The 22,597-nt window shown below is 46.5% G+C and overlaps 1 protein-coding gene and 1 long non-coding RNA gene across 6 annotated transcripts in view; one reads left to right on the top strand and one right to left on the bottom strand.

Moving 5' to 3' along the window:
- The window catches only part of CFAP45 (cilia and flagella associated protein 45), a 37,735-nt gene that overhangs the window by 2,455 nt on the left and 12,683 nt on the right, over positions 1-22,597 (bottom strand). For 2 of the 5 annotated variants that reach the window (XM_037825604.1, XM_037825603.1), the window contains exons 2-12: positions 19,481-19,606; positions 17,080-17,222; positions 15,008-15,152; positions 14,482-14,652; positions 13,085-13,263; positions 11,278-11,407; positions 7,495-7,641; positions 4,924-5,037; positions 4,144-4,337; positions 721-945; positions 214-416 (exon numbers count right to left, since the gene is read on the bottom strand). In XM_037825604.1, coding sequence (XP_037681532.1) covers positions 338-416; positions 721-945; positions 4,144-4,337; positions 4,924-5,037; positions 7,495-7,641; positions 11,278-11,407; positions 13,085-13,263; positions 14,482-14,652; positions 15,008-15,152; positions 17,080-17,222; positions 19,481-19,522 — 1,569 coding nt within the window. In that variant the 5' untranslated portion in view covers positions 19,523-19,606 and the 3' untranslated portion in view covers positions 214-337. Of the gene's footprint in view, positions 1-213; positions 417-720; positions 946-4,143; positions 4,338-4,923; positions 5,038-7,494; positions 7,642-11,277; positions 11,408-13,084; positions 13,264-14,481; positions 14,653-15,007; positions 15,153-17,079; positions 17,223-19,480; positions 19,607-22,597 lie in introns of those variants that run through there. The other 3 variants (XM_037825606.1, XM_037825605.1, XR_005215190.1) reach the window with 2 other exon arrangements.
- On the top strand, positions 17,927-22,559 carry LOC119526488. The gene is made up of 3 exons (XR_005215194.1): positions 17,927-18,313; positions 21,755-22,038; positions 22,432-22,559. It is a non-coding gene; the product is annotated as an uncharacterized LOC119526488 (long non-coding RNA).

Below are 22,597 nucleotides of genomic sequence, written 5' to 3'. Positions count from 1 at the left end.
AAGGGATCACAGAAAGGCCAGGAGGCACTTGGACAAAGGGGCACCTCGCTTATGAGGGGCGATCTTGAGAGTGACTCCTCCCAGAAGTGTGCTCCAGCACCACTCCCTGCCGCTGAGCGTCACCCTGCCACTGCCTGGGCCTCTCATTCCCAGTTTAGCTCCACACCAGTACCCAGTAGCAGCCAGTTGCCCACAAAAAAGCTAGGCTGTTCCTTAGAGAAGTAGAATAGATTTAATATGTGACTATGAAACATCTAGGTTAGCAGCAAATATAAACACCGAGAAACTGGGCAGAATCTGTCCCCCAAAGGCATCCCCAGGGCTCAGAGGCTCCCCGTCATTTCACAGAGGTGGCTGGCAGGATGTTAGCTTTGCGCTCAGCTTCAAGGCAGTACTTCTCAGGAAGGCCAGTGGCTCTGCAGGGGAAACACGGGGCAAGTTTAAGAAAGGAGATGTCGAACCAGAAGGGGAGCAGCAGGAAGTCAGTACTGCTCCTATAGTCCATCCCCCAGCATCCCACCAAGAAGCTCCCAGAGAGCCAGGAAGACCAGATGGCCCAGTCTCAGAACCTTCTGCTGGAGCTGCTCGGCAGGCAACAGCCCATGGGAACCTCAACACGAGAGCACGGGCCCTCCTCCCTGAGCACCTTGGTCACGGTCCCTCCCAGCCTCAGAATCCCACACTTCCCAGCCTTGGGAAGAGGAAGAGATGCCAGCGCACCTCAGCTCTTCAATCTTTTTCTTCTTGATGTCATCGATGCGCTCACGCCGCTTCTGGGCCTCCTCTTTGAGGCGCCGGCCCTCCTCGAAAATAGCGATGCGGTCCTGCACCTCCTTCTGCTGGTTCTCGCGCACCTGGCGCCGGAGCTCATTGGCATGCTGTAAGCGCTGGGCAGCCTTTTTGTCCTTGTCCTGCCGCTCCTTCTCAATCTGCTCTCGCTGGGCCCTGCAGGAGGGACACAGGGAATCGAGTGGGCTAGGCTGAGCTGGTGCAGCCAGGGAAAGGCACTGGAGGAGCCCCCTTGGTGGGCAACCCCACAGGACGTGCTTCACAGACCACAGCTCACCGTGCTCCAGCCCTCTTTTTCTATGGCTCAGAGATCATCTCAAAACTGCCTGCCCTTCTTGGCAGCCACCATGCACACTCCCCCTCCCACCCAGCCAGGGCTGGCTTCGTGGGTGGCTGTGCAGCCTGCGCCGTCACACAGGCCCCGGTGATTAGAAGGGTCCCAGGTTTGGTTTAATGCTCTGCTGTAACCAGTTTGAAATTCTTAATAACTTTTAAACAAGAGACCCCACATTGCCATTTTGTACTGGGCCCTGTAAATTATGTAGCTTGTCCTGCATCCTGCGTTTCACCCACTAGGAGCCAGTTTCTACTCTCCTTCTCTGTTGTAACAACACATTACTCCTTTCCAGCTGTTCTGAGATTTATTGTATGCTTGCTTGCTTGCTTGCTTGCCCTACTAACAAAAACAAAAACATTAACAAAACCAATAAAGACAGATTTGAAAAGTGGTAAAGTCTGCAATACTAGCTCTCGATTGCTGGAAGAAGGAAGGAGCAAGGCCTGACAGCTCTTAGTGCTCTTATTGAACCATGCCTCCTAGTTCCCCTTGGTAGCCAAGATCCCTCATGGACCCTGAGATTAGGGAGAAAATTGCTAATGGTGACCAAATAAAGCTCAGAAAAACACAAATGAAATGTATTCACATCCCAGAGGAAATGCAGTCATAGGCCATCTTGAGCTAGTATCTTAATTCCCGTCTCAAAGTAATGAAACACAAAAGCAAAATGTAAAATCGTCTTAGGCAAGGATCTTCCACCTGTCCTTCTCCCCTTGGCTCACTTGTACCCCAATAAAGTTACTGAAAGCACTGCTTCACTTGCTCATTTCCCTCTAGCCATCTTCCAGAATCCACCACATGTGGGATATCCTCTGAACTCCAGCAACTCTTTTCCATCATTCAACCGTATCCTAAAATTCTACATTTTCTGCAGAGCCTTCCTGATTTATCAGAAGAGAACTGCTGGCTTCCTTGTCCCTCCATATTTAGACCCAAATCCCCACTGCTCAGACACATCTATGATAGCAGGAAGACCCTCCTCTTTGTTTTGTCATTGTTTTCCTATGAGTAGACCAGTTTTCTGTTATTTCACATCCTGCTGGGTGGAGGGGTAAGGATGGAAATGGGGGACCTGTATGTGCCACTAGAAAGCCACTGGGGTGGCAGGTGGTTGAAATTATGAAGGAGGAAGAAGCCTGGTCATCCCGCAGGATGAGGACAGTGATCATGGAGCCTGGATACATATTACAATCATATTAGAATACTGATGCCTGGGCTTCACCCCAGACCAATTAAATCAGAAACTGTGGAGGTAGAGCCTTGTCTTCAGCTCTGTGGCATTTCTGTGAACCACTGGGTAATGTAGATTGGCTATCTCGGCTTGGTCAATGGGCCAAGATTGAAAAGTCACCCCTCGTTCCAGAAGCAGGAAGCCCATATATAAGCTACACAGAAAGACATGCTTCTGAAGTAGGAAAAGTTGGATTGCTGGCTGTGGCAGAGATGCTCCTAGAGAAAAGACACTCACCACAGCAGTCACATGGCCCTGGAGACACTAGATCTAGAGGCTAACCTAGAACAACAGGCAAAGTTGAACTTCTCCAAAGGGCTGGCCTATTTTTAATCACTGGCTAGTGTGTATATGCTTCAGGCAAACAAAACAAAGAAGAGACAAATGGGTCAGCAGCAAAAGTAGGACTTTAATTCCATTCCATCAACATTCATTAGTGCCTGCTAATGGCAACACAGATGTCCAAGGACACAGAGGCCTGGGAGGGAAGGGGAGACATCTGAAAGATAGTCTAGAGCCCAGGGGCAGAATCTCCAGGGCCATTTACTTCTTATCATGTGTCCAGAGACTATAGCCTGACCCTTAAGGGCAAGAAAAACTACAGAGCCAAAGGGCTTTGTGGATATAGGCTAAGGGCCCACAGTCCAATAAAAGATCAGGAATCTGGTTCTGGCAAGGACTGATATTCCTATAGCTCTGCTCTGCCTCTGGCTAGGGGTCTGGGTGGCCTGGTCTGCCATGTGACTAACGGAGGTAGCACCAAGAAGGGGGTCCTAGAGAGTGCAGACCAAGAGAGCTGGGCCATACTGTCCAATCTTCACTTGTCTGAAGCATAATTTAAGTACTTTTGTATCCTCACCCTGCCCCAATTTAAATTTTGTTTGGTTTGTTTCCCTTTGAAAAATTCTGATCTTATAGAGTCTGAACCAAAGCAAGAAGGGAGTCATTCCTAGTAAGGCAAGAACACTTAAAGCAAGTGGAGCACCCCCAGAAGCCAGCTTTGGTAGTGGCAGATCTGGCTGGTAAAAGGTAGAGCGGAGAGGAAAACCAATGGCGCTGTGCCTGCTAACTAGTTACCTAGCTCCCTTGCAGGGATGGGGGGAGTGAGGACCAGTGAGGGATGTGAACGCTTAGCTTCTACTTGTGTGCTGGAAATATCACTGAGCCACAAGAAAGAACAAAAATGAAAAAGAACAAAAATGAAACGCTAAAGCTGGCAAGGAAGGAAGAAAATATGAGTAAATATAGATGAGGCCCATCCAAATATGGGTCTTCAACATCCTTCCTGCATGAATGGGTATGGGCAGTGCTTTATTTAACTCCAATATCTCCCATAGCATACAGCACAGAGCCTGAAATCTATGTGCTTAATATATATTTGTTGTATGAATGGCAAAGACCTCTTTTGAAGACCTCATAACTCTCAGTGTCTGAATTTCTGTCTCTCCTAAACCTCACCTACTGCAGTTTCATGCCTAACTTGTGTGTGTTGTGGAGTGGGAATGGAGGGTTACGTCTACACCATCACTTGTATCATGACGGCTCCAGGATAAATAATTCCAGTAAACCCCAATTCCTTTAACATTTCCAGCTGCTATTTTCCAATTCTCTAATCTTAAAATTCTTGGCTCAAGTGGCCTTGAAGTATTTTAGCCATCCATCTAGGTAGAAGGCGGCCAGTCAAGACGGATGAGCACCTGTCTGTAAACATGTGAGAAGGTCCGATATGGACCACCCCTGCTGCAGTCCAAGGGAAGAGAAGCCAAGGCCCCCAGGCCCCTCCTACCGAAGAATCCTCTCGAACTCATCCCGGTCCCGTTGCACCTGAACGGCCAGAGTGTGCTCCTTGAAAGCCACCTGTTCTAGCCGACTTTTCCGCAGCTCGGCCTCGGTTTCCATCTTCTTCTGTGCATTTTCCTTTTCCTTTCTGCGCCACTCTCTGTCTGCAACCTCCTGGTTGCGCTTGGCCCGCAAGGCATCCTGGGGAAGGACAGACCAGTGAGGCTGCAAAACAACCTCAGGCGCCAACCAGGTGTCTTTAGGAAGACACCTACTTACAGACTGACATATTCTGCTTGAGAAGCACCGTGAAATTCTCTGGCAGTAAGTTATTCTAGGAAAAAATAAATGGAATCCTGTCACAGTCTTTTCAGGCTGGAAGATACCCTGCGGGGTCATCTTGTCCTTCCACCTCACTCATCCGGATTCTTTCCCTGTACCTCAAACGCCTCCAGGCAGCCCTGCGATGGCTTCTAATTTTAAAAACTGCTAGTGATGGGGATGCTGCAGTTTCCTCTCATGATAGACTTCAGTGGTTAAGGTCTAAAGTCCTTCAAGTAGTTTCCAAAAACCTTCTCTTGAACCTAAGTACCTAATGCATTGCTCAGTCCTTGCTGCCACAGACACTGGGAGCAGGCCCACCGCATAGCTCTCAAACTACTGAAGTTTAGATAACTTGCATCTTTTCTTCTATATCTCCTCTCTGGAGGCCATTTAATGAGCTGTCAAATAGTTATGGGGTTGGAAGAGGCTAAGGGAAGCTGAGATGATGAGATGAAGTGGGTACCTGTTCTGCCCGGTAATCTTGGACCTTCTCCTGCATGGCCCTCAGGCGGGTGATCTCCTTCTCCTTCTCTCTCCGGGTTCTCTCCTGCTCAGCCTCAAACTCTGCTTCTCGAGCCTGGCAGGAAGAAAAAGCCTTATAGAAAAGCTCCCATTACCCCAGCCTTCCAGAGATCAAGTCCCTGCAAAGGTCTTTCCGATATCTCCTCTACCACTTCCTGACTCCTTTTAAGCTAGGGCAAAAACGCATAAACATAAAAACAATTAACATTTGTAAAATGCTTCACTTTTCACAACAATGTATTATATCAGAGGGTCCTCACAACATCTCATAAGATAGATATTATAGATGAGGAAACTCACGTTCATAGAGCTCAAGGGTCTTGCCCAAGATTACACAGCTAGGAAGCTACCAAACAGGATTTGAACACAGTTGCCCTGAGCCAGATTCCATGCTCCTTCCACTACCTCACACACAATTTCCAAGTTGCAAGGCTACTGGGCCACATTTCTAGAAGTGACACCTGTGGCTCCCTTCCTGGCTTGTAAAGCACAGCAGGTAGAAGTTATCTCATTAGTCCCCAGGCAAACGGCTAACCATACTTTGGGCACTCCCACAGCATTTAGCAGACACCTAGGAAGTGAGCCGTCAAAATCAGCTCCCTTTACCACTTCTCTAAAAGAACATGCATGTCTCTAAAAGCTTCCCAAACCCACCTTCCCAGCTACCATTCTTGGGCAATCATAGACTAGTGGAGCAGATTTGGGTGGAAATCTCCCAATTCCATAAAGAACGCTCCTTTCACCCTTGTTCTACCTGCCCAGACTTTTGTGTAGCGCAGTGAGTTGCCTGGTTGTGCATGGCTGTGGCTTGAGCTGGCCCCTCTTCCACTTTGCCCTAGATGGCAGGGCCGGGAAGTCTAGATGCTTCTATAACCAAACCCTGCCTGTAATGTTGAAGCAGCAGCCCCAGTGGAACAGAGAAGACAGTGAGATTGGGGAAGGGCCTCTGATACATTTGGATACTTACAGTGGGCTGTGGCCATGCCCAAGTGCCTGATCCTTTTGCCAGTCTCCAGCTCTCCCAGCTCCACCCCACCAATGTCCTTTCCATGTTCCAAAACAAGACACATTCTTCTGCTCAGAAATCTATAAAGATTGGTCAAGGTTTGAGGCCTCTCCCAAAATTGCTCAAGGTTTGAGGCCTCTCCCAAAATTGCTCTCAGCTCTGTCATCTCACCACCCTCACTGCTTATCATGCCCCCCACAGACTGCTGTAGTCAGCAAGCCTGCTCACCAGCTCCAACACATTACTGGGTTATCACCACCCTCACCCAGTCAGGGAAATAGTTACTGAGTGCCGTACAATCTACATAACCATTACTGAGCTCTCTGGAAAATGAGGATGGTGGAATTCTTACCTAGTCTGATACTGGACACACATTGAAACATTCTAGGTATTTTGAATCAATAATGATGACTTCATATGGTTGTAGGGATTAAATGAGATAACCCATGTAAAGCTCTTAGTAGAAAGCCTGTGCACAGACCAGGAGCTCAATAAGTGGTACTTATGTAATTGTTATTATGCACGGAGCATCTATGTCCCCAGTCTTGCTTTTTCATTCTGTTGCCTGCATATCACTCCCATCCAATAAGAAAGCCAACCAAAATAACAGCATTGTTGAGCTTTATTTTCTGTGGTTTGTATTTGTAATAAACAGGTATAGCAAATAAGCCTTTCCGAACTATACCCACACCCTCCCCCTGCTTCATTCAGAATTGCCACTATAGAGGTGCATAAGGAAGTGTGCTGTAGTTTCTGTCGTCATGGAACTTCAAAATTAGTGGGACAGACAGGATTGATGCATGAATGGTTTAATACCTTTCCCATCACCTTGAGAGCTTTCTCCTCTCTAAGTAAATCCCTATCCACTCCTAAAATGTGCCTAAAAACTCATCTTCTTTTAACCTCCATTTCCCACCTAACCCAATCATTTCATTACTGAATTTTGCCTCAGAATGCGTCTACATATTCATGAGTTACATTTCTGTGTACATGTTGGTGGGTACTGCTCTCTGCTCCACAGGGCTTTGTTAGGTCCTACAGTGGGGGGTGGGAAAGGGATTTATTTTCTGAGTCTAGCACCCAATACAGGATGCCCAATATGGGAGTTTTCACAAGAAATTCATGAGGCAGCTGATTCATGAATACTGGGGATACAATTATCCAGGTCATGAGGAATCCACAAAAACTTTACTTTCACCAATAGTTTTAATTTTCTTCCCTGTCTGTACATGATCCTCATCTCAACTTCTAATCAAAGGTGTTACTGAGGATAATAAAACACTAATTTGGCTGTCCTTTCTAGGCCTCTCTCTGTTAAGTAGCAAGTGGACTGGCCAAGATGAAGAGAAAAAGAAGCCAGGCTCTTGAACTAAGGATGTGAATTTGAGAATGAAGACATTACTGCCATTCTGTTGGAGTTTCCTTAGTTCTCAGGCCAGCCTCTCCCTGTGACAGATATTCCACTCCTGACCAGAAATCTCATGGCATGAGCAACCAGTTCCCTACCATCTTCTTCTTGGTGAACTCCATCACCATCTGGTCTGCCAGCTTCTCCTGAGCCAGCATCTCTGCTTTCCGTTTCTGGTTCTCGTCATTGATGCGCTTAATCTCAGCTTGCATCTTCAATTTATCCTGGTGCCTTCGTTCCATGTCCTGCCAGAAAAAGGAAGAGAGGCTCAGAGCAGAGGGAGACAAGATGGCAAGATACTGGCATCTGGGGATAGGGACCCTGAGAGAGGCAGTGAGACAAATGTACTGCCTGCAGTCTGGCTGTTCTTTCAAGGGTTGTCAATGAACTCTTCTAACTAAATGGCCTCTTTCCAGTCACCATCCAACTTGACTTCTTGGCAGCACCCAACGCTGTTGACATCTACATACTTTCAGGAAGTGGAGACTCTTAAAATTCTACTCAATGTCCCCCACATCTGCTAAGTCCTATCCTTGCTTTTTTCATGCTGCCTTCCTCCTGCCTTAAATTCCCTTCTCCTATTTAGTTTCCATTCAGTAGTGATGATTAAAATAACAAGTATTTTCCTAATTGAGTACTTTCAGACCATTGGGCACTTTACATATACCTAATACCTAAATACAACCAAAATCCTGAAAGGCAGGCCTTCTTTCTCTCTTGTCCAAGTGCGGAGACTGAGCCCCAGAGTTTATGTAACTTGCTTAGGGCAACTAATAAACTCCAGAGCCTGAATTTTGAAACGTTGTCTGTCTAACTTAAAGCTCCAACCTCCCTGAAAGTTTCACTTGACTACTCCAACTTTCATCTCTCCACCGTGGATTCCCGCTGTGCTTGAGTTGGTGCCACCCCTTCTCCCATCCCCATCCCTGATATTTGATTATATACTCTCTTGCAGGTCTCCACTCTTTTCGTATGTGCACACTCTGTCCTGGCTGGAGGACATATATCACACTTCCTCTCTTCCCCAATAGCACGTAGCCCAGTGTGAGGAAAACAGCAAATACTCAATAAACTTCTACCACATGAGGCAAGGAAGGTGGGGCCAATATGAGTGGCATGTGAGAAAGAGAAAAAAGAGGTCTTAGACACAAAGAAACACAATGACAGACGGCAATCAGAGTACCAGTGTGACCCCAAGTGACAAGATCCCTCTTAGGGAAGGAGCCCCTGCCTTTCCCAGCCCCCAAACTTGGGAAGCTCGAAGTGATCAGACCCCTTCTGAGCCCAATCACATGCTCAGATCACAATGTGAATGGGCATTCATTCTTGTATAGCTGACCTCCCTATCACCTCCATATCCAACTCGCAGTTCTTGCTTCAAACTCCTTTATCAATTGACTCATCCCACTCCCACAATGTTTCCAGCTCCCTCCGTTTCTCCAAAGACTAAATCCCTCTCTGGTCTCCCAGCTCCTCCCCAGCCCAGCTTTCTGCCCTGTTTTATCAGCCAAGGTGACTCTGCTGTGTCTTCCTCTTGGGCACACTCCCCACCCCATCCCCACCCCCACATTGGCTCACTACCTAGTTCAGACCTCCTTCCTCCAGGAAGCCTTCTGAGCTAGATCAGCACTGCACTATATGCTTCTTAGCTGGGTCTATATAAGTTTGAACTTCTTCCCTAGGAGGAGGCAAGAAGGCAGTCTATGGTGCATTAGTCACAGCCACCGGCATTCCACCTCTCACCATACTTACTTCTTTGTTCACTCTGCTTCCCCCCTTTTGCCACTCCAAGTCTCACTCCTTCTTATCCCTTGGTGTGCTATTAGTACCCCAGACATTGTTTAGTCCCACTGACCTTCAAAAGAATCTGCTGACCTCTGACCTAATACATACCCAATCACGCGTTTATTTACTTCTTTATTTTTTTTATTTGTTGGTTTTATTAGGTGCTTGTTGTTGCTATTTTGGTTCATTTCATTTCCAAGAAACCAAAAGACTTCCTGTTTCTCATCTTTGAAGCCCTTCCAAAGCAAGCCCAAACTCCCTCCAATCTTCTCCACCTTGCTAGCAAGGTAGGAAGTGAAGGGAAACTTGACCTTGCAACACCTGAGATGATAAGGCAAATCAAAAGATAAGGAGGAACAGATCTCTATCTTAAGATTGCCTGATACCTCCTGAAGACTCAGGGAGTGCCTGTTTGAAGGACATCAAAAGGACAATGACACAACATCAGTTGAGATTTGGAACTTTCTCCTGGGAGTTTCAGTGAGCCCACCAATTCCCACTCTCCACAATCTAGCTGGAGTTTCCAGTCATCATTTCTCACCCCCTTCCCTGCATATTTGCCCTCTGCCTCTACTTCCTGGCATTTTCCCCCTCTCTCCTAAGCCAGAAACTGAATTGGCATGGCCCAACTTCTCTGTCTTTTGGCCCTATTAGTCCCGTTCTCAAGCCGTGCTTCCTCTCCTTCCTTAATTATCCAAGTGACCTCTAACACCTCGCATCACAGGTGCTCCGAGAAGCATCCATAATTACAAGTCTGCCCACCTGTGAGACCCCAGGGCACCCCACCCCTTGTCACTCACCACCATCAAATGCTGATGACAAAGCAATCATCCATAAACATGGGGAAGGGGGAGAAAAAGAAAAGTATTTACACAGTAAATGGCACCATGAGGAAAAAGACAAATGGAGAGTGTGGCATATTCTTCAAGGCAACTAGCCTCGTGCCTCAAAATAAAAAAATAAAAAAAATCAGTGTTGTAAACATAAACAAATGAGGGAACGCTTCTGGATCAAAACAGATTAAAGAGACTTAACTGAATGCAATGTGTGAATCTTGATTTGATCCTAGTTTGGAAAAAAGAAAACAAGCTGAAAAGACCTTCTTGGAATGTTTGGGAACATTTGAATGTAGAATGAATGAATAGTGGATGATATTATAGAATCATTGGATTCGATTTATTTGGAAAGGGGGTATGATGATATTGTTGACTTGGATGAGAATGTCCTTGTTCTACAGAAATGCAGGCTAAAGCATTTAGTGGTAAAGTGTCATGATGTCTGTAACTTATTTTCAGATAGTTTAACAACAACCAAATATGTATACATGTCTAGAAAGAAACAAGCATCTAAGGCAAATTGTTAACAATTGTTAAGTCTAGGTGAAGGGTTTATGGGTTTGGTACAATTCTTTCAACTTTCTTTGTGTATGCATGAAAATTTTCAAGATAAAAAGTTAGGGGGACATAAAACGAATAAATGCTCCAAATGACTGCCACATCCCACACTGTGTTAGGGGCTTTTGTATGCTGCAGCAGACCAACTAAGGCAAAGAGAAGAGGTTTTTTAAAGTCTATTTAGTTTGAGCAGGTATGTAATCATTTATTTTGCAATGATCTGTCTACTAATTTTATTTAGGCTAAGAGGAAAAAAAGGTTGGCTTCTCAACACAATTAATAACATTGGAATGCTACCAAATTTGAATGAGGTAGCAGCAGGGAGCCTAGAACTAAGACACTGCTTCTGTTCACCTATACTATCCCTAGTCAATTGAGGGAAGACTATAAAACATCCATATAATTATTTATGCAAAGCAGCAGCCATAGATTTCCTTTCTGTGTCCTTCCACACTGATATGTCGGTCTCAAACTCCAAGTCCCGGGGAGGCAGGACCAGTATCTTTAAATCGCGGCTCATCCCCCTGCATGGCGCCACGGACAAATAAATGTTTAACATGGCAATAAAAAGTTGATGGTGGTGATGTTGTGAAATGAGTATGTGCCTGACACAAAATCAGTCCACACCCTGGAACCCCAAAATCTTGGAAGGCTTTGTCACCATGCCGGTGGAACTCGGCATCATTTGTCCAGCTCTGTTACCCTTAGATCCTCCTCTTGGAGCTGCTCCATATATTCTAGCATCTGTTCTTTCTCCTGCTCCCGCTGCTCAGCAAGCAGAGATCGCTCCTCCTGGTTCTTTTCCATCTGTTTCACAATGTGCCGTCTTCCTCTGGGAGGGAACAATGCCACAGTGTCTTAGAAACCAACCTCCATCCAAATAAGCCCCAAGATGGGGTGCATCCTGAGAATAATTTGACAAATACCCCCTGGGGGGACCACTCTCTCTTCTGAACCCCTGGTTCTGGCGCTCACTATTTCCTGAAATTCCTTTCCTTCATGAGTTTGCACAAAACTGCACCCCACATCACGATATACCTTCTGCCTTCCAGCGTGTAAAGAGCTCCTGAAAGCCTACCCCCTCCCAAGTCTTCCCAGAGTAATCATAGCCGCCCTGCTAGTTAAAAAATCCAGGAATTCTAATTCCTCCAGGGCTTCTGCTCTCACCCAATTTAACTATTCTTCCCACCCCTCCTCCCTAGTTTGGTGACTGTCTCTCTTATATCCTATCTCCGTCAGCTGCTGGTGGACAGGGGCTGAGTCTAAGGAAGTCTCTCCACCCAGCACACCACACAGTGCCCTGGCCCAAACCAGGTTCTAGAATCGGTGTTGCTGTGATTTCCTATGTGTTGCTGGGGGATGTCAGTAAACATGGAAGTATCCAGAGGAGATAAGATTCCATGATATATGGGTAAATGAGAGAAGACACATAGGGTAGGAAACAAGGGGAAGGAGGATGAAATTCTCACTCAGGTAGAGTACCTGAATGGCCTCAGGACTCCAGAAGAAATAAATGGGATGAATGAGTAAAAGTTACATGGAAGCAGACTTGGATTCAATATAAGTATCAGTTCAAGTCATTAGAGCTGCCTAGTGAGGCAGAGACTTTCCCATCACTGTTCTTGTTTAGACAGAAGATGGACAGTCACTTAGTCACTAAATAAACTTTTATTAAGATCCTACTATAGTCTACAAGTATCTGGCTAGAGTTACAGGGATGAATGGGACAAGAGAACACGAATATAGGTGAGGAGAAAGAAAAGCCATCCAAAAGGGAACAAGAAGTATCTATAGAGGTAATTCATGTACGTTATGGTTGGTGTTCTAAATCCAGAATACGATTCTATAATTTCCCTTCCCTGGGACTTGTCCTCTCCTGCAAAATGGAGGGGACTGAATTTATTCATTCTAGCATTTATTAAGCACCTACTACAGGCCAAACACTGTGCTAGGCTCTGGAGCTACAGAAATGAATGAGACCTTGTCCACAATCAGGGTCAGGGATGCCCATGTAAAGAGATGCAAGACAGTGCAGGAAGTGGTGTGCCGGAGTGTAAACACCATGTGTCAGGGACAGAGGAGGGAGCCACCAACCCTATCTGGTGAGCTTAGGGAGGTTTCTCAGGGGGGTGACAGCAAAGCTACAGAATAATGGAAGAGACAGCATTTTCCAGAGAGAAGAAAGAGAAGGGTATCAAAGCAAAGGAAACAGCAAAGGTCATGAACTTGTGACAAGGCCTGGAATATTGGGGGCATGTTATGGCAGGAAGAGTGAGAAACGAGGCTGAACTGGGGTCAACTTGTAAAGCACCTGTTATGATCTTGGTAATCATCTCTAAGGGTTTACCCTCAAGCATTAAAAAAGTTCTGTGATTTGCAAATGACTTCATAAAGGTTTTGAGATGGTAGGAATGATAGTTTCTCATCTCTTCCCTCTCTGCCTGTCTACCTGGACCTAAAGGTTCATGGAAATGATTTAGAGAGGAAGATCCTATGACTGCCTCTTTACCGGATTCTTTCCTCCCTCCTCTTCCTGTCCAACTCCTCCTGCCTTTGAATGGATTTCTGCCGCTCTACTTCCATCATCTGATCCAAACGCTTCTCTTCTGTTTCCAGTTCTTTTTGGATCAGTTGCTTCTCCAGAATTTGGGCATCCCGAATGGCATGGCACTTGGCATTGAGGATGATCTAGGAAGTGGAAATGAAATTGTGGCATTAGAGCTAGGGGTGAGAATAGGGAGGGATGCTCTAAGGAAGTATGGAAGGTCGAGAGGGCAGAATACTATTGAGTGTGCTGAAAGTGTGCATGGCTGCTCAGAAGCCCAGAAAGCAAAAGCATTCTTATATTCACAGTTTCACTTAAACATTCACTGAGCTCCAACTGGGTGCTAGCACCCAGGCAAGGAGAGGCCCAGAATAGCATCATTCAGGGCATTGGGTCTTGGTGTTTTGGGGGTCATGGATCACTTTTTGGGAATCTGATGAAAATTAAGTGTCCTCTCCTCCAAAAATTATTCATATATATATACACACACACACAAAATTTCCATAAAACTTCAGAGGTTCATGGTCCCCCTTGGGGATCCATGAACCCCAAGTTAAGACCCCCTACTTCTACTCCTCAGGGAAACTAAGACATCCTTGCAGAGGCCAAGCCACTAGATTTTTAAGCTGGAAGAGCCCCATATGATGCAAAAGAAGATGAAAAACCATGGACCCATCAATAAGAACCAAGAATTAAAAGCTTTGGAAAATAAATGGAGGTATAGGTAGAGAAGATTTAAATCTGAGAGACAGAAATTGGAGATGAAGAGGTTGGAGAGTCAGCACTTTTCATTTGGTCTGGAAATGAACCACATGCAAATGAGTTCAATAGAATTCAAATCTTCCTCTGGTCTTAATGCTCTTGACTAAGGGAAAAACTTGGGGCACTTTAGAGAGAATTCAATTGCCTGGACTACCACGTATGGCTAGAATTGAACGAGCAGGATAAAAATAATAAAAGTATTACTAAGGATAAAAATTAATACCTTCATATTTATTTATCAATCCACAGTTCACAAGGGCTTTCCCCTATATTAGCTTATTTAATCCCACCAAGAATTCGAAGTAGTTTTTCCATCCTCATTTACAAATGAAGGAATTGAGGTTCAGAGAAGGCAATTGACTTGCTCAGGGTCACACAGCTAGCAAGTGGAAGAGCCAGTCCTCCCTCTGATCCCAGCAACTACCATGGCAGGTTCAGGTCTCACTCACCAGTCCCTCACCTCTCACCTTTCCATGCCCCATTTCCAGATGGGGCCAAAGCTATGCGATCAGTGTGAGAGTAAGAGGAGGTAAGCATCAGGGAGGGAAGAATGAGAGGCAGCAAGTCACAGAGGGAGGGAACAAAGGCAAAGCACGCACCTTGCTCATGTCCTTGAGCTCCTCCTCCTGCTCCATCCGCAGCTTGTTGGCTCTCTGCAGGAGGTTCTGTGCCCTCTCTTTTGCCACCTCCTCCAGGTCACTGAGCTTCTTGTTGTTCTTCCACACCATTTCTTTCTGCTTCATGATCTTCTTGCACGTTGTCACTGCATCCTAAGGGAGACTGGCCTGGATGAGTGGGACATTATTCCCTGTGCTCTGCGCCCTGGGTGTTAGCCTGGCTATCGCAGGTGACCCAATATGATTTTCACCTTAGCCCGTCATGCCATCAAAACCCAGAAAATGACAGTCTGCCTTCATTCTCACCCCTCCCTTTGCCCTTCAGTTGCTGCCACATCTCAGCTATTTCTCTCTGACATCAATCAGCAACATTTCTTCCCTAAGTACACACTCACTCCTTGCTTCCCCCCAGCTGGAGTTTCTGTCTGTGTGAAAAGCTGAGCTCTCCCCAGCACATGTCTATTCTGCCATGCACCTGTAGGGATCAGGGCTTAGGGAGGTTAGCTACCATGATGGCTTCCTTCTCCTTCTTGAAGGCCTGCTCTTTGGCCTCGAGTTCTTCACTGGTCAGGACGTGGGATGCCCATTTGATTCGCTCAAACTCCTCAGGGGTGATGACGAGGGATTCCCCAGAAGGATCTTCTGTGGGAACACTGACACAAGGAATGGGCAAAGTTAGGGAGAGAACACTTCAGCCCCGCACTTCAGGCTTCTCTGCTTCTCTACCCTCCCCTCAGCATTGCCAACCCTCTGGCGCGGACTCAGCCAAGGGCAGGAGAAGCTGCCAACCACACTATGGGTCCACCAGCCATAAGGGGTCCCAGATGAGGGTAAGGTAGCACCAGAGGTTTAAAAGAAGCATGTTAAGTACTTTTTCTATGATATTCCACTCCTATGTTACCTTCTTTATGTAGCTGTGCATGACGCTCCCCCACAGACCCAATACATCGCCTCCTCTGAGCCGCCACTGCTCTTAGTTCTCACTGCCTGATCTATGGCCAATCGTGCGGCATCTGCTCTCCCGGTAGAATACAAGCCCCTTCAATACACAGACTGTCTTTACCACATAAGTAGCTTAGTCTCTGGTACAATGTGTGGCACAGAGAGAGAACTCAAAATAAAGCTGTTGGATTAGATTTTTTAAATAGATTATTTCTCAAGGATGACATAAAAAGGGCAAGGGACGCCAGACAAGGTTGAAATGGATGCCAGCAGGAAACCTAAACATCCCTGTCCATCCAGCCCAGAGAGAAGCTTTGTACCCTAAATATTAATTAAAATCTCTGATCAACAACTGTTGGAGACATGTCTATAGACCTCTCCTTTCTAGCTGCCCAATGCATTCAACAAACCAATAGCTAATTATAATCATTACAAACAAATGACATACATTAAAGATGGGGGAGGGAGTAGTTGGTGGGGGTGGTGATAAAGCTGCTTCTGGGTGAGGCAATTTAACAGGTATATGGCAACAAGACGCAGAAAGTCTGAGGCAGGAAGTGAAGCTTCATCTAATAAAGCTAGTGGGGGGTGGGGGAGAGATTCCATTCCAGGAGGCAGACAGAATGAGTGAGTGCATCTGGGGCTTAGCCAAGATCTTGTAGTTCACTGAGTGGCGTGGCCCAAAATAGCCTTTAGATCTGAAATGACTGGGAATAATCTGAATCTGAAACAGCTTTCAACAGCCCTGAAAAACAACCAGCAACTTCACTTCTGATTTGTTTTCAAGACTGAACCACTCCAAGAAGGAACTTTTTTCTCAGGCCCCTGGGGTTGCCACAGGGCTGCTGACCAAGTCTGGCGGCCTCTTGATGCCAGAGTTGACCAGATGGTGCTCAACGAGGGCTTCGGTCAAGCCCGGCTCCCAGACCCGTGCCCCAGCTGTGCCTCCCTGGCTCATGGCACAGGCAACATTTCCTGGGAATCCAAGCTTCTAGCAGGGGGAGCCAGACTAGGGAGAACGGTTCCAGAGTTCAGTCCTGGCAGTGTTGGCTCATTTCGCACTGCTGAGCTAGGCCTAAACCCCACAGGAGGGGGCCCAAGCCATGGGGCAGCTCCATTCAGGAAGTGGTGCTGAGCTAATCCCAAAGCACCCAAGGAGCCCTTATGAATTTTCTCTTATGGCCTTAGAGTCTGGGAAGAAGCCGGGCAGCTAATTAGGCAGCTGGTCAGTTTCCCTTTGCTTCAGATTCTTCATGCAGCAGAAAGGTTCTGACTCATCCGGATCATTTCCTTTGACCCAGTGCACTGATGGGGGGAGGGAAGACTTAGGGAGAGGATCAACTAAGCACCTCCCTTCTACCAGCCCTGCATACCCTACAGTCAGCCAAAAGAGAGGACAAAGAGGCTGGATCTAAAGGGCAGCCTCAAAAATAGATTCAAGATGGGGAGAAACAAGAGAGGCCAAGATGGAGAAGAAAGGAGAACCAGGAAACAGAAATGGAAGAAATGAGTAGGAAAGGAGTAGGGCTGGGGACTGACAGAATGAAACCAGGTGGGTTTTCCATTTCCCTGCAAATTCCCTCACCAGAAGGGCAGTTTGAGCAAGGGAGGGCGGGGGACCTTACCCTCCATACTCACATGAGCTCCCGGACCATGTCCCGGGTGATGAGCTGGATGGTCTCTGGCTTGCGGTCCAGGCCCAGGGCAGTGGGAGTTTTCTGAATGGTATGCTTATCCCGGAGCAGCACGATGGGGCTGTCACTGTGGGCCTGTGTCAGGGGCTGTGAGGTAAGGTGGGGAAGGGCAGCTTAATAGCTAGCCACCCCACTTCCTGCCTTGCCCAGTCTGGGACTTCCACCCCAACCAGTAGCCAGGGGAGGCTGGCTGGGGCCCAGACTGCAGATGCATCAAGAGCAGCCAGGGCACTGAGAAAGCAGCCTGGGGCTCTGCATCTGAACCTGGCTGAAGTGTCCTGGACTGACCTGCTCTTCTGAGAACAAGGCCTGTCTGATAAGATGGACACTCCTGGTGAGATGGGGGCTGAGGGTTGCCAGAGTGAGCTTATCCCTAGTCTAAAACCATTAGGAATGAAAAATAAATTTCCAGTCTCTAGGTTCTCCTCGTCCATGATTTATGAAAGATGAAATCATTCTCTCTCCGGGACCCCACTGTGGGTTTGAAGCAATGCAATTTGTTACTGACTAATCCCACCTGTGATGCTGGTTATTTTTAATCCTTTCTGGTGATTCATTTACTTTGATCCCCCTAACACCTCCAAAAAAAAGAGCCATCTTAAGGGAGTTAGAAATGGCTAAATGACCTAGTGAAGACCTGCCCTTAAAATTCTTGTATGATGAGGAAGTCAGTGAGTTAGAATTCAGCAAGAAGAGTGCAGAAAGATCTATGATTTTTTCACATTTTTCTGACAGTGAAGGAGTTGGCTAACAAGAAAAGGAAATCACATGTTTCAGGAAATTTTCTGGCACCACAGAAATTGCGTTTGTCATTAATACTGTAATATTGTGATTGGAGGCAGGGGGGTGGCCTCAATGGAGGTCCCTTCCTGCCCCCAAGAACCTCACTTTGCACAGATGGCTCCCCGGAGCGCTGCTGCCACCTGGTGCCCAGCCTGTGCTTCCGGCGGGCACGGCTCAGTCATGCCACAGGGCACTTCTGCCCCCTGCTGCCGGCTGAGAGCCTTCCTTGACTCTCCGCCAGCGAGAAGGCCCAAGAAACTGGACCAGGGATGGGCAATTTGCTGACCGCCCGCTTCTGCTAGCCAGCACGATTACTCCTGGAAAACTCGGCCATTTCCAAATCTATCTTTGCTTCGACTACAAAGCTCCCCGTGGACCCATACCAAAAACAGTCTGTAAGTGAAATTGCATTCCTTTGATGTTTCTCCCTTATCAATAAAATTGCTGCAGAGTGAGAGTCTTCTAAATGGAGAAAGGTGTGCATCTGGAGACCTCTGGAAAGTCCTTTTCAATTCATAATGAGGATGGTGAGGAGGGCGGTAAGGAGCAGGAGCCAACATCAACTCTCCTCCCCACAAACCCATCCAGCTCGCTGTCAGAAATAGTCACACCACCCCTGGCAGCTCTTTCTCTTTTCATTCTCCCTGAAGTCTCTCATGGTCCTGCTTTTTCTCTCCTTCCCTTTCTTCTTCTCACCTACTGAAATTTATATGTACTAAAATTACTTAAAGTAACTCTCTATCTCTCCTTGACTAAACTAAAGGGATTGTCAACCTCTTAGTTTAGGTGACACTTGCAAATAAAGATCTGCCAATTCCCCCAAAGTTAAGTAATTATTTTAGTTGAGTACATGGGAAAGGAAGATGAGTTTGTGTTTTACTTTGATGCTATTCTTGGGCAGAGGGGAGAATATATTGCTTTGTGTCTTCAAGATTGGCCCAAGTCTCCCTCAAAAGTTTTTATCATAGCGCTCTCACTCAGCAGCTATTGAGCTCCCTGCAGCTAAGTCTCCCTTTAAAATATATATATATATTTTTTTTAATTGTGGTAATGTATATACAGCATAACATTTCCCATTTTACCCACTTCCAAGAATACAATTCAGTGATGTTAATTACATTCACACTGTTGTGCTGCCATCACCAGCATCTATCACCAAACCTTTTCTGTTAACTCCCCATTTCTCACCCCTGGTATCTTGTAATCAACTTTCTGTCTCTATGAATTTGCATTTTCTAGTGCTTCGGTTTTTTTTTTCATATAAGTGAGGTCACACAATATTTGTCCTTTTGTGCTTTCCTTCTGACATTACAACAGCTTGTAAATGCTGTGAAAACGTGAGGATTTCAAGGGTGGAAGAAGCCAGTTGCCTTTGTTTACACCGATCCCACTAGATGTCAGAGCTCTGCGGCTCGGCACTCAGAACATCCCTTTGTCTTTGGTCTGAGAGCTACCTGTGAGAGAGGGCTGATGTGCCCAGTGCTGGCTTTATCCCCGAGCAGCACTAGTCTGGGCCCCTGCCTCCAGGTGGCAGCTACCTGGAGAGGCTTGGTGAGGGTTACCTTGCTCGCTCCGAAGAGGCTCTCATCCACCTCAGAGCTCATGGCTTTGGTCCGATAGCAGGTCCTATTCCTTGACCTGTTGGAAGTGGTAGAAGAGGAGCTCAGGACGCCAGTTGTGCTTAACGGCTGGAGGAAGAGGCACAAAGTTTTGGGTCATCAGCACTGAGAGACTTCTCCAGCCCCTGCTAGAGGGAAGTAGGCAGGGGTGTGGACAAACCACTTAGGGAAAGCATCTGGGTAAACCCTGAAATGCAGGGGGCAAAGGGCAACAGGTGGACAGCAACCCCACAGAAGCAGAGGGGTTTTTGGGTAGGGGCAAGGCACACCAGCTCTACCAGAGGAAGCATTTCTGTAGTCCCTGAAGCTAAGGGAGGCCAAATCAGTCACATGGCAAGAAGGAAATGGAGGTGGCAGGTGGAGTGGAGCAACAACTTCACCATATTTTCTGCCCAGTCCTAGTTCCCCAAATTGCAAGGCAATTTGGACTTGCGTACCCAGAAATGTATAGTGTCCTTTTTGTCTCCTACCTTCCTGGCCTGGAGAAGCCCCTTTCACAGATTTCACTCCTATTTGGCCACCTTCCTGTCTCAAAAGATTATGTTAGGGACAGAGGGTTAAAGGATAGAAAAGCACCTTGCCCACTGCTTGGCATGTGCTTGGCACATAATAAACTTCAGTGGGTGGATGTTGAATGATGACCAGCTACAATTAGGCAAATCAGATCATAATGTCCACTATGTGGCTCTTTTACTCCCATGACACCTTTAGTGGGCATTATTCATTTTCTTATACATCCAGTATTGTCCTGTGTGTGCTCACCCCTGACTAAAGAAGCTAAAAACACCAGATATTTGACTTCCCAGCCTGGGCAAGGGACCTAGGCTTAGCCAATCAGGTCACCCTGCCCTGACAGTGAATAGGGAACTAGTGATGCAAAAAAGCAGGAACAAGGAAAACCTTTCTGGCAGTTGTAGCAGTGGGAGCCATACAGTGTCTGGGCAACAATGTTATCAAGCAGCAGCATCCCAGGTCCAAAGCTGGCAATGTGGGTGGTGCAACTGTGCATCAAGGATCCTTTCCAGGCCAGTTGTAGGCTGTGATTTTGGCCTTGGTTCCAGCTGTAGAGCCTCCCTTTTTTCCTGCCTGTATTCCAAGCCTAATTTTCCAGCTTTGGTACAAAGTCTGTGAGCAATCCAAAATCCTCTTAATACAGTCCCTTCTGCGTAAATTGGAGTTCTGGCTCTGTTGCTAATAACCAAGAAGTCTGACTAATACAACTTCCATTCCCAAAGTTCAGTCCAGCTTCAGCTCAGCCCCAAGAATAGAAGTCCATCTCCAGGAGATAGTTTCTGCAAGGACTACTGGAAAACTTGAGGCTCAATGTAAAGTTGATTTAAAACTCACTTTGCAGGAACCCATCTCCCACAGCTCTTTAGGCTACGCTATCTTAGGGGAGTGGGCTAGACACATTGGGTCTCCCCAAAGCCTGGGAATCAGGAGCCATCATGAGGACAGGTAGACAGGGAAACAAACCATGCATTCCAGGTCACTAAATACTGGACAATGTTTTGAAACATCTCTTAGTGATCTATTATCCCAAGCAGACACCCCAGCACCTGTTCCACCTGTATCAAGTTTTCACAGTAAATTGGGAGATTATTCTCCAGTTGGCTCTGGCTCTGCCATCAGCACTGTTGCATGTGCCCTTTCCCCATTGCCTTCCACAGCCAGCAAAAGACTTAGCCTCCCTATACATCCCCAGTCAGCCCCAACTGATCAGAAAAGCTTGGATTTATTAAAAGGTAAATATAGCAGCCCTGAAGATGCCTAATAACAGACTCTGAAGTGTTATTATATGGTGGGTGGTGAGCAACTGCTCCCCTTTCCACTGAAAATAGAATAAGAGAAAATGGGATTGTAGATGGGATTGAAGCTAAGCTATGGGAAAAGGTGGAAAACATTAGATCATGAAAGACAATATGAGTTCTGTGTATAATTAAGGGAAAAGGCACAGTGCCTAGCACGTAATAGGAGCTCAATAAGCACTCGATGAAGAATGAATGAATGAATGAAACCCAGAAAGATGACCTCTCAGGGGCTGTAGATGGAAGACTTTTCTGAATCCACCTGCCCAACTCCAGGTCACTGCACCACTCCACATTTTCCAAACCATGTATATGGTTAGCACTGTGGAAAATAATGTATGTGAAAGGGCTTTGACATACAAATGGAAAGTATATTATTGTTTTGCACTTCTTTTCCTGTTCTTTTCAGGGCTCCTGCAGGTTTTCCCTTGGGTTCTGCCAGACTGCAGGTCTTTCCAGGGCTGAGCCTGCATCTCCTCTTTGCCGTGCCCTTGGTGCCCAGGTCAAGGGGAAGTCACAACAAGAGACACTCATCTGCCTGAGCCTAGAAGTCAGAACAGAGGAAGGAAAGCAGATGACCACAGAAAAGTGACCACTGGGCAGGGCAGAAGGAAGCACTGAGTCCAGGGTTGAGTGGTTGAGAAACCTTATTTGGGAAATGCTGACTTTAAAGCCACAGGCCTTTACACCAAGGTTAGAATAACCAGTTTTGCCAAGAGTAACAAGGAAGAGTAGGGGGAGGTCACTGTACAAATACTAGAAAAAAAGAAGAACCAAGCAGAAATGGAATGTTAGTGACCGCTGGACAGAAACAGTAACTAGAAGGTTCTGTATCGAGGTAGATGGTCGGTTTTGTTTCTTGTGTGACCAAATAAATATCCTCAAGAAGCTGATCCCAGAGAGAAGTGAGCCTTCAGGGGGAGACAGCTGTTGCAGGGAACGAAGAGAAACAAATAAAAACTGGTGGTTATAGCTGAGGATGCAAAGGGGGTTGGAGAAGATAGAGATCGGGGACAGATAAAGATGCCATCCCTGCTTTCATGTTTTCAACTTGGTGACCCAGCTGACTCTTTCTCTCTTCATTAGCCATTCCATCCCAGGAGCACAAGAATTCAGCCACATATTGTACTCGGCAAGAGACTCTGATGCAGAAAGATTAGCTGGTCAAGTGGATGATGACTTCAACTTCTAGCCATTTATATTGAATGATCTCCATAACATATTAAAGTTTAAAGAAAGCAGGTTATAAGAA

The sequence above is a fragment of the Choloepus didactylus genome, chromosome 2, assembly GCF_015220235.1.
Source record: "Choloepus didactylus isolate mChoDid1 chromosome 2, mChoDid1.pri, whole genome shotgun sequence".
NCBI lineage: Eukaryota > Metazoa > Chordata > Mammalia > Pilosa > Megalonychidae > Choloepus > Choloepus didactylus.
The sequence above is the reverse complement of the archived record's forward strand: the minus strand, read 5'-3'. Positions and strand labels throughout refer to the sequence as shown.